The 18,614-nt window shown below is 32.8% G+C and overlaps 2 protein-coding genes across 2 annotated transcripts; one reads left to right on the plus strand and one right to left on the minus strand.

Moving 5' to 3' along the window:
- Window positions 1-4,063: 4,063 nt before the first annotated feature.
- Window positions 4,064-5,140, plus strand: LOC102620509 (hypothetical protein). Its single transcript, XM_006490179.3, has 2 exons — window positions 4,064-4,192; window positions 4,300-5,140. The coding sequence occupies exons 1-2, from the start codon at window positions 4,136-4,138 to the stop codon at window positions 4,876-4,878; spliced, it is 636 nt and encodes a 211-aa protein (XP_006490242.2). The 5' UTR covers window positions 4,064-4,135; the 3' UTR covers window positions 4,879-5,140.
- Window positions 5,141-7,166: 2,026 nt separating this feature from the next.
- On the minus strand, window positions 7,167-10,380 carry LOC102620222 (somatic embryogenesis receptor kinase 1). The gene is made up of 4 exons (XM_006490178.4): window positions 9,728-10,380; window positions 9,086-9,346; window positions 8,120-8,989; window positions 7,167-7,945 (listed from the first exon to the last, which is right to left on the minus strand). The coding sequence occupies exons 1-4, from the start codon at window positions 10,140-10,142 to the stop codon at window positions 7,464-7,466; spliced, it is 2,028 nt and encodes a 675-aa protein (XP_006490241.2). The 5' UTR covers window positions 10,143-10,380; the 3' UTR covers window positions 7,167-7,463.
- Window positions 10,381-18,614: the final 8,234 nt, after the last annotated feature.

Here is an 18,614-nt window from a genome sequence, read left to right on the forward strand (position 1 = left end):
CCAATTTCAAACTCAAAACCATTGAATGCCAACTTGTTGATTTCGAACAGATTGAGCCCAGATGCCTCTGCGGCTCCACTCAGAAAGCCTGAATTGAAGCCCGAGCAGACTAGTTAGAAGTTGCGAAGGAGAGAAAATTAAATGGGAGACAAAACATTAGCATCATTGCATTGACAGTGGCTACGGTGCCGTGAGGGTACCAAATCATATCCCCACAGTTTGGGTACCTTTAATAATCATATTTTATAAGTTTTTACTATTTAATAATATTCAGATTATGAGATACGGTATTCCAAAAATGGAATATGATCATTTTTCTGAGTTTTATTGAATTTTTAAAGATTTTTTGTTATGTGTCATTTAGTGATAGTGTATAGATAACATTCAACTTCTTTTACTTTTTTATTTATTAATTACCAATCAAAAATAAAATTATTTACTCAGGATATGATCAGATCATGAGAGAATCTTGATCCTCTAAAAATACCTTAGACGCATTGCATGTCACAATTGACCGAAGGCATCGCCACGTGCCACGTGATGACAAGCAATCATCATCAAACAATACGATTCTTTAAAACCAATAGTAATATAGACATAGTCTTGGTCCACTGCTTCTTCTTTTTTTAATTGAATTCTTTATATCGTCGTGTAGAATTATGTACTCGAGTTTGTATTCCTATGGTTAATTATTGTATTAACTTTGCAAGAGTATCAAACTATGCTAATTAGTTAAATATATAAACCATTATTATTCGTGCAGCGACAAGTACTGAGGTACATAATACGTACCCAACAAGTATAGAATTAATGTGTACATTATACATGCGCTGAATCCGCTTGCACAATTATAATGACTTAATCTAAACTAACCGAGAATACCTAAACAAATAAAGAGATAAATTTGGACCGATTTGTCTTAATAATTTTGAATGTACGCATTTGTAAAATTAGAGTAGTGCTAGGTGTAGAGAAGCACGAGAGAAAGACGAGAGAATTTTATCTTTTCTCTCTCTACACACTCACTCTCTCTTTACCATTTTCTTCTTTATTTCTTTCGTCTTTCTCTCGTGCTTCTCTTCACCAAATATTTTCCATAAAATTATTCGAGTCTCGTTTTGGGACTGCTATGATGTGGCAGCATAGCAATCCTAAAATATTTTAAGTGAGAGGGCCCATAATTTATATGGTTGTTGTGGAGTGTGTATGTTACATGAAATGTAACATAGCATTTGCCTTTAAGTGATTGCCACAGTAAAAATATGTATGGGGCTGTTGGCTGTTGCAATCAGCCTACACGCGCACATACACACACGTATGCATGCAATCGTAAATACCATTAAAATTAAAAAAAAAAAAAAAACCTGATAGTGTCGACCCATGCAGACATGTTTCTTCAAAGGATGCATTAAAAATTCTTCAGAATCTTGAGGCCACAACTCGTTTAATTAATTGATATCACACACTCCCCATTTCTCATCACTTTTTTTTAATAATTTTATGACTCCCATGCACGTTACCTTTGTTATCTTTCGGCTTTCCTGGAATCCAACTGCAGCCAAAGAAAATGAAAAATAAGTTCATAGAATAGTGAAGAAAATGCTAGATACTGATCATGCTGCAGGCAAGGCCCATGACTGTATTAAAGAGCTTATGCAAATTTTGCTGCAAAGGGTTTGTATCATCTCTTCTGAAGAATCAGACAAATGGGGCATGTCAGTTTTGCCAGAGAGACAAGCAGACATAAAAGCATTTTCAATGGGGCTTCATTTGTTATCACTGCGATTGGGAAGGAAACAGCTTGATCTTGATTTGGATCTGTGTTCAGCCTTTGGGGTGCACAAAGAAGATTAATTTTATTCAAAGGTATAGCCAGCTCATTTTAGTGGAATTTCTTGCATTTAATTATTACATGACTTAATTATCACTTAATAATTCTTCAAATGCTTCCTTTACATGTTATTCTTGTCTCATTTGAATGCTTAAGTGTAATAGATAATAGAATTGAAGAGATTTGATTGATTTTGTGGAAAATTGGTGAATAATGAAAAAAATTTCTCAGATTTTTCTGGGTATATATGGTTGTACTTATCGCTGTATATGGCCGATTTTGGACAAATACAACGCATCATTCAGTTAGCATAAAAGGTTGGGAACTTGTGAAAATAGCCAAAATTTTATAAACAATTTGAACAATGATAGGTATCCCAACATTTAACTTTAAATTCGAGTCTCAACTGATTTGGCATTCACCGTTGGATAATATTTAAGTAATTTTATAAATTGTAAAATACATCATCTAATAGATAAGTGATATTTGACAATAGCATTCAAGTTGGAAATTCAAATATTGGGATTTATAACATTATTATTATAATTTTTAACTTTGCTAAAAAGTTTCTCATGGAAGAATTAATTATGCGTCATAGAATCAATCTATAAGACAAAGATTCTTATAACCTATATCAAAGTTAATTTCTAAAAAAACTGCCCATCTTACTGTGGATTTTAAAAAGCAGTAAATGAGTAGTTTTTAAAACCATATTTTGAAAAGTTAGTCCTTACCTACTTTGTAAGATGTGATTATAACAAAAATAATTTTTTTAAAAAATTTACCAAATATCAAAATTAGCTTTTAACTTTTCAAATCACTTTTGAGTCTATCAAAAGTAATTCCAAACCGGCACTTAATACAAGTTCACATATAACCTCACATATATTATAAAAATAAAAAATTATCTTCAGGAAATAAAATTGTTAAATTGAAGAAGACTACTACTACTACTACTACTACTATTATTATTATTATCAATTGTATTGAAATAATAAAATAAAAACATTTAGTTAGTTATAAATTATATATATATATAAAACATTTAACTAATTTACTTCGCAGCTAATTATTTATACATCACATATAATAATAATTATTTTAAAAACTATAATATTATTAGACTGCCCTTAATCTTGAGTGATTAAAGAACTAATTAAATCTTAACTATCACACTTGTTACTCTTGGAAATAAAAGGGATAAAAATTAATTGACGATGAGCTGCCAGTACACTTCATGAGAGGTTAAGATTCTAATTCGATTATCTATTTAACTTAAATCAAAGTTAAATATTTTTTTTTTTTGGAGTTCTTGGACAGCCCGTACATAAAAGGACAGTGAACAAATTGTTCAATTTTTAAGCTTAATTTTAATATTAAATCTCAAAACCATGTATAATAACCACAAATTTGTTGCTTTGCTGCCAGAGTTAACATGGACCATTCACCATTGCTTTGCTTGTCCCTAATATATCAACATAATTTAATGCTTTGCCTTAAGAATCTCATAATTTCTTTTCAATATTTCCTTAACATAATGTCTCTCCAGCAAAGGACATCACAGCTAATTCATTGATGAATATTTAGGAAACTGTGTGATGCCTTAATGAATCATGCAAGCCCCTTTAATTATATGAATCATCTGTTGAATTTGATTTAATAATTATTAAGCTGCTATCCAGGAAACTTACTCAAGCTTGTTAATTTGTGATCAATTGAAAGATTTGCAGTCCATTTATATGAAACTAATCTTTTTTTTAATCACCTGAGAAATTGGTTAAGATTTGGGAAAGTGGGGGTGGGGTTTTTGAAATAAAATCTTTTATCACTAAAATTTAAAACATCTAAGGTTAAAAGATGGAAATTGGAGGAGTATTACAGACGATGTTTATGAATTATTTTACGTTTTTACTTTTTTACTTTTTTTTTTCTCCCCAATTTGTAAAAACTGAAAATTGTGTGAAAACCTGATACATTGGAAAATAAAACTATGGAAACATGGAATTATTTTCTTAGATTTGTGCAATAATTTAGAATTGATTAAAAATGGTCCACCCAAACGAAACAATTGAAGTCTTTTTATTGTACTTGCATTATTATTATTATTATTATTATTATTATTAGCCACTTGTTATGACATGGCCTCTCTTCAATAATTATTCTCCTTAGGTTGTTAGTATATATAAGCTCCATCAGCCTAGACCAAAGGCATCAATTCATTTGGCATAAGCTTGAAATTTGAAAGAAAAAGACTTTGCTTCTTCTCTCAAAATCAAATTCAATACAAAAAAATAAATAAATAAAATGGCTTGCTGGTCTGCTGAAAATGCCACAAAAGCCTACCTCAAAACCCTCAAAATGGTAAGCATCATGTAATATTTCACATCTTCATGATAATTAATATTAATATTTCACATATATGTTTCAATTTTTTTCCTGACTTGTTTTATTATGTGATCTTTGTGCAGGGCCAAAAGGCGAAGGAACCAAATGAAGCAGAGTTCATATCAGCACTAGCTGCTGGCAACAATGCACAGCTAATGGTTGTGGCATGCGCCAATGTTGCCAATGCCACAACTCTAGGCCTGGCAGCTGCTGCTCATCAAACCGGTGGCCGCGTAGTTTGCATTCTTCGCAGCGTCGAAGAGTACAAATTATCCAAAAAAATCCTGGGCCTTGATGCATCCCACGTCGAGTTTGTCATTGGTGATGCTCAAAGTCTAATGTTAAGCCACTTCAGGGAAGCAGATTTTGTGCTTATCGATTGTAACCTCGAGAACCATGAAGGTGTCCTGAGAGCAGTGCAAGCAGGGAACAAGCCAAACGGTGCTGTTGTTGTTGGCTACAATGCATTTTGCAAAGGGTCATGGCGGTCCAGCGGATCTAAGTCTCAGCTGTTGCCTATAGGTGAAGGGCTGCTAGTGACAAGAATAGCAGCAGCAAGTGCTAATAAGAAGAGTCACTGGATAGTTAAAGTTGATAAATGCACTGGTGAAGAGCATGTGTTCAGAGTCAGGTTTCCACAAGGGAAACAAATTCAAGCTTAGATTGATTAATTTCTACAAAAGCAAATTAATGCTCCTTTTTCTTGCTGGCTGAAAGGAGCAAATGGGGTTAGTACTACTAATTTAGATCACTGGAGGGTATTAAGATTTAAAGCCTTAATTTTGGAGTCCTAAATGTAAATAGCAAGCTATATATACACTATAATATTGTAATGAATTAAATTTTTTGAGTGATAATATGTATTGTGTTTAAGTATATGAGCAAATTGCAAAATCAAGTCAAAACAAAATATTAATGGATTGAGTTCACCCACTTCTGTTTTCCTGATGGATTGAGTTTTCTGGAGATTTTCAATATTTTATAATGCCTAGACGAGAGAGAAGACTCAATCTAACTGCATATGTTTTAATGATATTAAAACAGCTCAGAATTAAAGGACCAAGTAGATTTTACACATTACCAATTATGCAATATGTAAAATCAAATGTCAATTATTTAGCGATAAAGTTTCTGTGCAGTAAGAACTTGGAGTTAGCAGAGGTAATGTAACTGTATCAGATTTTATTCATAATTTCACATGGTTAGCACCCCTCTAAATATCTCTTAACACCCCTTTTCTTAATCAACCCCATTAAAATATTTTAAAAAATTTTAAAAATTTTTTAACCTCCATCAATGACAAAAATGTCCTTCATTAAAACTTATTGTGTAAACCTCATTCTCTAATTTTTATTATTAAACTCCATTTCAACAACGAAATTTATTTCATTTAAAAGAAAAAAAAACAATGGGTTTTCACTCTCTCTATTATAGTTATCGGTGATAAAATTTTCACCTGAAAACTAGAGGAAAATGCAACATATTTAGTTTCTAAAATGTTAGATTTTTTTAAGAAAAAGTTATTCGACTTTTGAGTGGGGTTTAATTAGAAATTATTCTATTATGTAATTTTAATAAAGGTTAAAATCATAAAATAATTAAAGAGGTTTTAAGAGGCATTTGGAGGTGTGCCAATAGTCCCACTCTACAAGTTAATGTCCTTCAAATTGAGGACAAAACAACTAATTGATTCCTACTTAGGAAATGGCACAAACCATGGATTTATGAATCAAGTTTCTTCAAAATAGAGACTTGAGTTACAAATCTCTCAATAATTCTTAAATCTAGCATCCATGAAGCTGTATTAATTTCCTTGGCAATAATGCACAACTACTGGTTTTTGCATGTGCAAAGTACTGGCTTGCAGACGATTCTGCACCTTGACCATTGCCAAGTCCAACAAATTGTTTTATAACTTTCAACAAATTCTTTTAGGGTTCGGTTATGTTAAAACTGCTCTAAGGTGAAACACTCTTTTATGACCATACGATTAAAGTTATAATGATTTTTTTATTATTTCTCACTTTACATGTATAATTATGATTCGTCCTCTACCTTAAAGTAATTTCAAGGTAACCATGGCCATTCTTTTATTCCCAACATCTCTCTTTATGGTGTGTCCGTTAAGGAAGGATTTGTGAGTATTGTGACAAACCATATACCAAAATGGAAATTTCATTCATTTGGTGGCAACAAGTCAACGTAGACGGGGGACAATAACCAAATATACAGTCCCGGCACCCTTCAGGCCCAGAACAACGTTGGGTTGGGTCTTCAAAAGCAAATTTGAGGCCGCACCTGCAGCTAGTCTGTGTAGCGCGCACCCGGCACCACTTCCGAACAATACACACAGAAGCACAATTAGCGTACTTTGGAATGATTCAACCTGACGGTGCTTTTTTCCAACCTAGTCATTTTCATAGTAATTAGGTTACAACTTGCGATTCAACTTGGTGCCCTAGCAGAGAACAGAAACACATGCCAGCTAAGAATTTAATCATTGTAATCACATCTCACAGTGAACAGTGCTTAGAATCCAAGGTATAGAAATGAATCCAGCTTAGAGACCATTGATTAGAAGCCTAATCATAAATACTTGGTGTGACAGAATGGATCACATTAGTAGAAAGATCCATTTGGATTTGTATTAAAATAATTGTGTCTCCCAATTGGCGTAGGCTCATATGCAACAAACTAAACGTGTCCATTTTACTTGTATAACAAGTGATGTGATAAAAAGGAGCCTAAATCATCTAACAGCAAACGAGGATAATAATTAATCTTTCCATCATATTGTTGCTAAATACTCCTGAGGCATTCACGTAGTCAACGCACGGAAAATGTAAAATAGTGCCAGTAGGTGCAGGTTCGTAAGATTTGCAGAGATAAACATAATGGAAGTCTACAACTACTTGAACAGTGATTAGTTTATCAAGTTAACGCACATTGATAAAAGCACAGAGAAAACCCACTTCCCTGCATAAAATATTCATCGAATATCAGTGATTACAGAGGATAATCCCCCATGAAAACCTCATCCTGAGGGTACAGAAAACTTGTGTTTCGATGGCATTAACTACAGAGCTTAGTCCTTGGCCAAAGGACAAAAGCACATAACATGTTAATACAATAAATTATAAAAGGTCCATCATTAGTGAGTAGTTAGTGCCACACTCATCCCTGGCTTGTCATTTGCCCACATGAAAACTCTTCAGGTAATGGTGCTGAGGAAGTGAAGTACGGGAAATTAGAGACAACTACTACAGTTACCAAGCTCTTGGACAATTGCTTCCATGGGTGGTCGCTCTGTAGGAGACTCATGAGTGCAAAGTGAAGCAATGCTAGCAAGTTTAGCTGCTTCGTATTCAAAGAACCTGCCATGGAGGTTTGGGTCAATAAATTCTTGGAACCTGTTTGACTCTGCTCCAAGTCGGACCAAGTTAGTGACTTTCCGCTTCCCCGAGAGGACTTGTAAAACCAGCACCCCAAAAGCATAAACATCACTTTTCTCCGTGAATCGACCAGTGGTGGTGTATTCAGGAGCTAGGTAACCCATGGCAGCACTAGCCTTCAGTGCTGAGAAGACAATGTCGTTGGTAAGGAGGTTTTGCAAGCCAGAATCTGAGAGCAATGGATTGTAGCGCTGGTCAGTGAGAACATTCTCAGCCGAAATGTTCTGGTGAACTAGAGCTGGCTTATTTGCTGTGTGCTTGTGAAGATAAGCTATACCTGCTCAGGAATAGTTGAAAAGAAGAAAATAATTAGGCCACCTGAACACAACTGAATGTAAAGGTATCATTGTTATTACGAACAAAATTTAAATATATAAAATTTCCTTGCAAATCAGAAGCCTTAATCGAAAAAGGAAGTCTTAAATGACAATAATTAGAAGGCTAAACTGACCTTTGGCAATTCCCTTGACAATAGAAACTCTGGTTGACCATTCAAGGACATGGCCATCACCATCCTTCAAATCAAGATAGTGAAGCAGATTTCCGTTGGGAACAAAGTCATAAACAAGGAAGCACTCGCCCCTGCCCTTGGAACAGCAAAATCCTCTTAATCTAACTATGTTCTCATGCATCAAGGAGGTCAAGATATTCAGTCCCTTCAAAAACTCTGATTCATCTGACTTGCAGCTAGTTTTACTGATGCTCTTTATTGCAACAACAGACCCATCTCTTAAAATCCCTTTGTAGGTAGCTGAAAAGTTACTCTTGCCCAACAAGTTAACCTCTGAGAAGTACTGAGTGGCAGTCTCGACCTCTTCGAGATTGAACCTAAAGCTCTGGAAGACTTCTTGGGCAAACACATTGAGGTTCCTACCATCCGCCAATGGATCCCATCCATTGCCATACTCAAGGCTGATAAGAGGAGATCCATTTTTCCGATAGACCCCCTTGGCCTGATCAGTACTAAGACGACTATCAGCAGCATTAAATGAGCTCCCAAGTTTCTGCTTTCGGCGACGATATTGAGTGAAGGCCAGGATTCCTATAGCTGACAATGCTACGACAACCACAATTATGCCGGCAACAACAGATGCTTGATGGGATTTCGATGAACTTGAACATTGAGTTTGGTTGCAAGGCAAATTCACATTTGCTGTCTCAGGGATGTTTCTTGTGGAATGAGTTGTGGCTGCTCCATACGGTTCAGGTCTACTGGGGTTGATGTTACTTGAAGCACTGCAAGTTTTCAATGCGGAAAACCCAACTCCACATAACTCCAAATTGTTTTCATACAGGAATCCCTCATTCAGTCTCTTCAAAGCTTTAACCAAAAAATTAAAGATAACAAATCAAAATGACTACTAACCAAGATAGAACTAAAAAAATAAAGAAATTTAAGTTGTAGAAACATGATTACCTGGGGGCACACTGCCGGATAGAGTATTGTTTCGAATGTCTAGAACTTCCAGTAGAGGAGCATCGGCTAACTTTCTGGGGATTGAACCAAAGAGGTGATTGAAGCTCAAATCTAACCTCATTAACATCCCCAAATCCCCTAAATTCGCAGGGATTGCACCGGTTAGTTGATTAGATTGCAGCGCAAGAACACTGAGCTTTCTCAAAGAACCCAGCTGTGTGGGGATGCTTCCTGTTAACTGGTTATAACAAAGCTGCAACACTACAAAACATATGAAATACCCCAAATAAGCACAGCCTGGTTTCATAGTACTAAAGAAAAGAAAACAAATTAAAACTAGAAAGCAAAAAATCCAAAGCAAATTTCAATCCGTCTGCAGAAAACAAAAATCAGCAAATTAGTGCAGGAGTTCAAAAATGAGTGGTAAAATGCAGAGCATATAAATTTCTACAACTTTCACACCCAACCTGGAGATCTAACACTGTCAAGTCATATTTTCTCAGTATCTAAACAGCAATATTTAAGACCGTGCAAAGACAAGAAACAAGTAACCGAGTTCAGAACTTTTTGCACGCATTCCACTTTCAACACGAGAAGTATTTAAAAAATCTGAAATAATTATTCAACAAAATCAGGACAAACCTTGCAAGCTACCCATGTAACCGATCTCAGGAGGAATATCGCCAGAAAGATTGTTCACATTCAAGTAGAGATCACTAAGCTCAGTCAAGTTAGCTATTTCTCTCGGTATCTGCCCATACAAAGAGTTGTAATGCAAGTACAACCCAGTCAAATGCTTGAGCCCAGCAATGGCTGGAGATACCTTCCCATTCAAACCCTTCCCTTGCAAAGAAATATTAGCCACCTGTCCTTTCTCATTGCATGCTATTCCTTCAAATGAACCATCACATGGGTCACCATTGATGGTCCATGAAGACAGGTACCTCTCTTCTGGGTCTAAAGCTGCTTTCATGTCCATGAGTGCCCTTAGCTCTGTATCTGCATTAGCCCAAGTGAATAATACAAGCAAAGAAAAGGGGAAAAACTTGAAACCCATGTTTCGTTTTTGTATCGAGAATGATTCCAGTTGCTGGTTCTTGCTATTGCTTTTATTTGTCTTAGTGCTGAGAAGGAGACAAAGATGCAGAGATGTCCATGCTTCTTCTCTTTTACAGTGGGAGTGTGCAAGTACTCAGCTAGCTACACGGAAAAGCTCAAAAAGAGAAGAAATTTGTTATGATTTTTGTTTTTCTTTGTTGGTACGTGTTACGAGGATTCCTGACCGTCGGATTTGATGACTTTTGTGAATCAGCGTGGGGTTTGATGGAGGCTAGATGCATGTTAGTGGGTGGTTTAGTTCAGGAGGTGGCGAAGTGGATACTGTTGTTTAAGTTTGACCATTAATAGTTTCACTCCACGTCGGCTCGTACTTCTATGAAAGTGTTTTTAATATTAAATTAAATAGGAATATAATTCTAAACTAACTTCAAAATAAGGTTTTTAATTTTTTTTAAAAAATCTTTAGATTTATAAGTAGAACTTTACTTATAATTTTAGTAAAAAATTAAAAAAAATTCAATTATAAATAGTTGGAGCTATACTGTGATTTTGAGCATATAAAACTAGATTAGACCATTCATTTAAAGGATTTAGTAAATTTTTTATTAAAAATATAAAAAAATACTCTAATTATTTATTAAGCAAAACCAACCAAAACATTAGCTATAATGATTAGGAATTTAGAATGAATTCTAACTTAAGTTTTCTAACTATAATGTGGCATGTATCTATTAAATAGTAAATTTTATAATAGATAAAATTAATATTCTATCATCTATAAGATAAATGTTACATTAATTAAGATTTAATTATTTTGATCCCTTACGGTACTTTATTTTCGCATTCCTCGTGTTATTTTTTTATTTTTTTAATTTCTTTGACCTCTTACATTTTCGCTTCTTTACTATCCTATTAGTTGATTGATAAAATCCTAAGAGTTGATTTATAAACTACTAATCAGATAAATTTAGTTTCATTCAAGTTTTAAAGGATAAAATTAAATATAAATCTTATTAATTTGTTACTTGCAGCTCAGGTTGCGAGGTAAGATACCACAAGGACTGTATTACAACCCTAAAATAAATGGAGAAAATTGTTGTAATAATTCCCCCAAAATTTGAGGAGAAATAATCAGCCAATGAACCGTTTCAAACTTCAAATAAATCTGTTAAAGGACGCAACGGTTGCCACGTGGTCTATTTTGAATACTCCGCTGCATAAACATCGAGGCGAGATGCATAGGAAAATACTCAAAATAGGTCGAATTCAAAGGGGGGCATGATCATATGCATACAGTCTCATTCTACGCCACGGCCGATCACAGACACGTCCGTTGTAAGTTTGATGAGTTGTTTATCGGAAGCCGTTGATTTTTTGAGCAAAGGATGACTTTGCGTGGACTCGAGTGTATGTAACGGAGACAAATTTGGAACACAAAAAATATAAAAAAAAAATCAACGAGGCCTTTGAAATTGATTTTGATTAGCAAACAGTTGGACTATTTACGGCCTTTATTTTAATAAAAGCTGGGTCCAATCCAGCCCCAAGCTGCCGAGCTTGTGCTGTGTCAGGCCTGACACTGCCGACTGCCTGCCTCCACTCTACTGTCCTCGCCCTGATGTCCTTTTAGAATTCCTTTATTCTATTTTTTAATTGAGTAATGATACAGTCACAAATTCTTATACAAACTTATTTTGTACAAACTGACATGACATTAATTCATTAGTTGAATGAAAATATAAATTAATAAAAACAAATCATGTGGGCCAAGTGATATTTAATTCAACCAATCTTATCATGCCACATCAGTTTGTACAGAATAAGTTTGTACAAGAGTTTGTGGCTGTATCATTACTCTTTTGAATTTGTAGTTCATGTCTTCTTCCATTTTTTTTTAAAATAATTTCAGATTAGAAACTAGTATTTCTTTTCTTTTTCGTGATCTGAGTTATTTTATTTTTTTGTTTTAAATTCTATATGGTGGAGATTGAATATTTTATATTTTAATATATTAATTACTAATTACTATGTGTATTTATTTTTAAAAAAATCAGATCGTGAAGAAAATTTTCTCCATCTTTCTAATGTTTAAATTTAATGAAGAAAGTGTTTATATATTTTCATCCAATATATATATATATATATATTTTTAATTACGTGAGACTATAACTTAAGAGTATAACTTATATTATATGAGATTATAACTCACATTTCAAAAGGAAGAATACTGTCTTCACTCAAATTGAGAAAATAAATTAAATTCCCACAATACATTATGGGGACTCAAATCCATTACCTTTTTAGTCTAGTGGTTCCATCCAATATACTTATGATTTAAGAGATGAAATTATTGAGTCTCTAAAAAAAATCGAATCGTATCTGTGGTAAATATTTGAAAGAACGTTAAATAGCTTCACTAATACAGAAATATGCACACATTGACTATTTACAAGAATGTGAAGGAAAATAGTATACCGTTAAATTAAGAATCCTTACTAACAACAAGTGAGAATTGAAATAATTTAATTAGCATTTCAATATTGGGTGCTTCCCAAGAACTGACTATTATTATTTTCTTGAAACAAGAATGAAAACTGCTGTATACATAACTTGTTTTCTTTTTCTAAACTTCGTCACTTCTCCAATCTCAATATCTCATCAGAAGTTTAAATTAAATTAAGAAGGAAAGTAAAAGAAAGTGGTCCTTGTATTTCGCAAAGGCGGGGTACCCTTTGATCGGGACACTCGAATAGTCAAATCATATGAAAAATGGATTCACTGTTGATTTGATTCAGTTATATACAAGCAATCTAATCCACCTATATCCTTTTAGTTGATGTAATGACCTAAGTTGAATAATCAATGTATATACATTACATAGGACAAAAGAAAGATTAGTGTTACCAATGCATTGATGACTTGATGCTATTTGTCCTTTAGGGTTTGTGGATAACAAATATAAACAGAAGACAATGATGGTATCTAACATTGTAACTTGTCTTTTTTTGTTTGTATAAAATTTTGATAGCAAATTAACACAACAATGGGTAGAAAAATATACCTTATAGTGGAGGACCACTCCTTAACATTACCACATAGAGATTAATAATGAACCCATGCCATCAACTATAAGTTAAATCAACTGCTGATAATGCAATCCAAAAATTATAAAAACAAAAAAAAAAATCTCCACTGATAAACGCTGCTCAATTAAGTAACAATGCATATAAAAATATTTGGATGGAGATGAATCTACCTCCAAATATTTATAAGAAAACTTGTCTACAAGTATTCGAAACTCGAACTATAGAGCGCAACCCGAAGACTTAAATTAATTATTCTATTGCAAAGTAGAGTTGCATAGAAGGATTAGATTCCTCTACAAAGACAAGTCTCAGCTTTGACATATGAAAAGTGCTTTCAAGATCACTTGAGAATATCTAGGGTTTCACAACTACGTGGCTGTAACTCACAACATATTTTGGCAGAAAAGAGAAGCTATCACTCCTTGTTGGTTTAAACTAAACAACGCAGATAAATTAACCAGAATCACACAAAAAGAAGTTTTAATGGAACATTTTATATGAATCCAAGAAAAAAAAAATGAAACATTTTATAATTCTACTGGTGATGCTTTTTAGGTGCTTATAGATCTTGGTCCGCCAATAAGTCGGTCAGTCCTATCCATTATAGACCACGCCCCTAGCTCCCGTTGCTGCATTTTAAATATGATAGTGATCAGATTTTGTGGGGTTGTGCCAAAAATTTTAATTTCTTAGCCAACATGGTGTTACAATAAGGCTTACTATATATTAATTTTCAGAATTTTTTTTTTCTATATGAAAAGTGCTTTGGAGGATCAATTCAATGCATGCTTCAACCCTTTATGAAAGCAGCTTTTTCCCAGTTACTTTGCTGAGGGACAAGGCATCTCTTCTTTGGAAAATGCCATGCATGGTGCATGACTCACTTTTCAATCACCGAGCAAAATTATATAAAAACAACTCATTATTCTAATTAGTATATATAATCCATTGCGATAATTCCTAATTGGGTCTTCGTTTGTAGTACTTACAGAAATTCGATTCACCAATCTGAACGTTTCTCTCTTTCACCAAACTATTGCAAGAAATGCAAATTTATGCATGCAATATTGTTGACTTCATTTTCTAAATAAACAATGTATAATGCTTCAGATTCCAAAGCTATTCCAAAATGTGTATTCAAATGAGATGTTGTGTGTTATGTTATTATTTTTATTATTTTTAAAGGGAGTTATGTGATTAGCATTCATTGATTGAATGATGATTTTTGAATTAATAAATTCTGTATAAGTTGAGATTACTAGATTATTCGTATGGACTCTTAGATGCTTTTTTGGTCTTTTAGGAGAGAAAAAATATTAATTTTGAATTTAAAATTTGGGTAAAAACCTATTTAGTCCCTATATTTTAAGATTAGTGTTTATTTAGTCCTCGTATTTTTAAAAATACCTCGAAATATCTCTGCCGTTAAAGTATTGATACCCCTACCATTTCTTTTTATTTTTTTGGCTTACTTTTATAATATTACTCTTTTATAATAATTTTTTTGTTTGGACATTAATAAAAATAAAATAATTAAATTACCAATTTAATCCTAAAAAAATTATATTAATTTTTAATTGTCAAAAATTGTATGCAAACTACCCAAATGGTGCTTGCAAAAAAATTAATATAAATTTTTTATTTTTTAAGATTAAATTAGTAATTTAATTATTTTCTTTTTATCAATGTCCAAAAAATATGATAAAAGGGTAATATTATAAAAGTAAGCCAAAATAAATAAAAAGTAACGGTAGGGGTATCAATACTTTAACAGCAGGGATGTTTCGAGGTATTTTTAAAAATATGAGGACTAAATTGAGTAAATGCCCACTAATCTTAAAATACAGGGACTAAATGAGCTTTTACCCTTAAAATTTTATTATAAAAATCCACTATGTTTAGTGATTATTTGATTAAATCTATCTATTGAGAAATTAGTTTCACCAATAAATCTCTTACATATACAAGAAATCTTAAGTTAAAACCTCACAATCCCCATATATATATATAGATATATATATATATAAGGGAGAAAATTTAATAACTGTTATGCTACGCGTAAAACAGATGTTGACATGCATTATTTCTATGTACTGGGGAATGCAAGTGTTGACAGTTAGCTGGATTTACTTAAATAGTTGGAAACTGTACTGCTGGGGACGACTAACAGGGGTCAACATCGAATTGAAGAGCATCTCTTTTGTAAGGAGACAATTAAAGAAAGGCGTACAGAGGCCTATGGGTGGCTGGAATACGATCTAGCAAAAAGAAGAAGGGGGGAAAAGAAAAAAGAATTTTCATGCATGGGTGTCTGATTGGCATCATTAATAACTTTATGCTCCATGATGGGGATAGGGCCTTTATCAAATTCGAACCCAAGCAAATACATTGTGGGGTACTTTTTTTTTCAATTAAAATTAAGTGAATGTAGTTTTTTTTTTTACTCAAGAGTAAAGAATAGACATCTCTCGAATATTTGTGAGAATTAAAAATTTAGGTAGAACTTCATTAATATTAATGTAAGTTGGTTCCAATAATAGTTTGATTTATAAATATCAGTTATAGTCTCATGTAATATGAATTGTAATTTGAAGAATAATCTCATGTAATAAAAAAAAAAAAAGACTCCTTATAACTACATATCTATTTAGGTTTTTACAACTTGCATGCATGTTATAGATAATCAAGTATGTCAATTTGAGGCGAATTAGTACAAATTATACCAGTGATATAATGCGGATTATGTAGCTAAATGCATTTGACTCTGGCTTTAAACTTCCTTAAGAAGCAAAAGTACACCCAAATTTAGGATTCGTTTTGTTTCTGCTGTTTGACAGTTGTGCTGCTACGTGCAGAAATATAGTTATCAACATGTTTAAATAAACGAATTCTTGGAAGTACTAATTGAATTTTTTATTTTTTTTACGAATTGTTTATTTAAAGATACATAAGCTCGAAAATGATGCAAAACAGCTTTCATTTGACGTCTAATGGTGCTTAAACACCCATCAATTTTCATTTGATAGTTAGTTATTAGAGCTTCATTTGAAAAGCAGCTGTGAATTAGAATAATGAAGTTAATTAATCAATCTATGTAGCTAGGAAACGACTAATTGCTTCTAATAAAAAGGAGTGGAAAAAAGAAAAAAAGAAAAAAAGAAAAAGAGGGACATGGGTGGCTGTGGAATTTTAATTAAGGCTCCGAGTTCCTTTATAGCTTACCTTTTAAGACTCCTTTATCACAGCATTATGAATAGCTTTGCATCTTTTTGTTGGATCTTCCAATTGAAGGAAGTAATTAAAGTGGTCAAAGGCATCACTTTCAGCATGCATGCATGCTTAATAATTAGATGCTGAACAATAACAGTAATTAACAAGCTGAGCCTAATTAGTAATAATAACTAACGAATTATGCTAAATTTAACAGTTCCATAATCTCTCAGCCGGCGCATTGTCAGCTCTTCGGATAGAAAGCTAGCTACCAAATAGCTGTGGCTATAATATTTGAGTGAGCATCTGACTTGTAAAGAATAATTCTCTCTTTTGGTTCATCCCCAGGATGCTCAATACAGCTAGGAGGAAGCAGCTGGTAACCATAAGAGTGAGTGAGCCCTACGTAAAAGGAAACTCATGAATCATGATTCCGGATTGGTGGGGTAATATATTAATTCATGCATAATGTTGGAAAATTGCTAAGAAAAGGTGCACTTCTTTCATACTGCTAAAATATTGCGTTTTCGACACACATTGTTAGCCAGCGATCAATCAAATTATTCATGTTTATCAATCCAAAGAGTTGTGATAGAGTGAAAACAATCAATCAAATCTTCATATTAATTAGTGATTAAGAAAGATTAATTGTTAATCAACATAAAGGCCGATTAACTCAATTTTTACTCATCAATCATTATTCTCAAATTCCGTTAATTGCAAAATTTCTTTTTTTTTTTCATATTTTAAATATTTGTATGAATTTAGTCTTTATGGTCATGAATTTATTAGCTAATAAAATTTTATCTTCTTTATATATTATTTTCAAAAAATTATTAAGTTGGACGATTGACACCCCCTAAAGTCACGGTAAAACACCTCTTTTAAAAAATTTCTCATTAATTGAGTAAAATAATTTATACATTTATATTCTTCCAAAATTACCCCTAATTCAATCTCTTTTCACTTATTCTAGAACTCATTATCTTTATTCTCTCATCTTTTTCTCTCTCCAATTATAATCTCTTTTCTTTCTCTATTTCTGTAGCAAACTAAGTTATTTGTTTCTGTAGCAATTAAATTGACATTAAAGAATCAATGACAAACAAGTTTTTTTTTTCCTTTAATTTTTTTTTTAAATTTTGTTTCGAATCAAAGCAAGTTGAATTAGAGAGCTAGACAATAATGATAGTAACTAAGAAGGCCAAGATCCATTGACAAAAAAGAAGCCTCGATGTTTTGCACCATCGATGAAGAGCCCTTTACGAGATGTGTGGCCACCGTGTTCGTCATCCCAAGAAGCTCGTTCCTAAACATCAACGCTTCTGTCTTCTTCATTCTTCTTTTAAACAATTTCTCGTCTGTGATGCTGTTCGGTCTTATTAGTTTATTTTTGATAAAAACATAATTCACTTTTTTTTTTAACGTTCCTAAATTCATTAAAATGAGGTATTAATTTAAAAACAAAAGAAAGAAAGAAAGAGAATTTGTTCAAGCGATTTATTGGAACGAGATTGAATTAGAGCATCACCAAAAGACTCTTCAAATAAGATTTTATTACTTATTTGAAAAGCTATGTCAACATTTAAGGCTCCAAAAGACACTTCAATTAAGATTCTTCAAATAAGAAATGATCATCTCTCTTCAAATTTAAAGAGTTCCTTTCTCCCTCTTCAATTTATATTTTATTATTTTTTATTTAAGAAAAAGAGAAATATACTTTAATTACTATTGACTTTTCCTTTAAAAAAATAGTTATTTAATTAAAATAATATTAATTCATTTATATTTGAAGAGTCTTTTGGAGAACAATATCTTTTTTCACTCATTTATTTATCACATAAATAAGTAAATGAATATTTAAAAAATAATATTTATAGAGTCTTTTGGAGATGCTCTTAGGACTGATTTTAGTAGAAGTACAAGTGTTCTCATACATACAAATTGAAGATGAATAGATGGGCCAGATATACAAAATAGTGCACCTGTAAAAGAACGTCATATGCTGGACACAAAATGAGCCCAATCGAAGATGAATAGATGGGCCGGAGCTCTATCATAGTTGAGAGCCGATATGCTATTTTTGGGCTTGTACTACAGCCTCATCATTCACCGCGCATCCAACAGTCAACGCAAGCCGAATAAAATTTGATCAAATCACATCCAGACAAAAG

Source organism: Citrus sinensis, chromosome 9 (assembly GCF_022201045.2).
Source record: "Citrus sinensis cultivar Valencia sweet orange chromosome 9, DVS_A1.0, whole genome shotgun sequence".
Classification (NCBI taxonomy): Eukaryota; Viridiplantae; Streptophyta; class Magnoliopsida; order Sapindales; family Rutaceae; genus Citrus; species Citrus sinensis.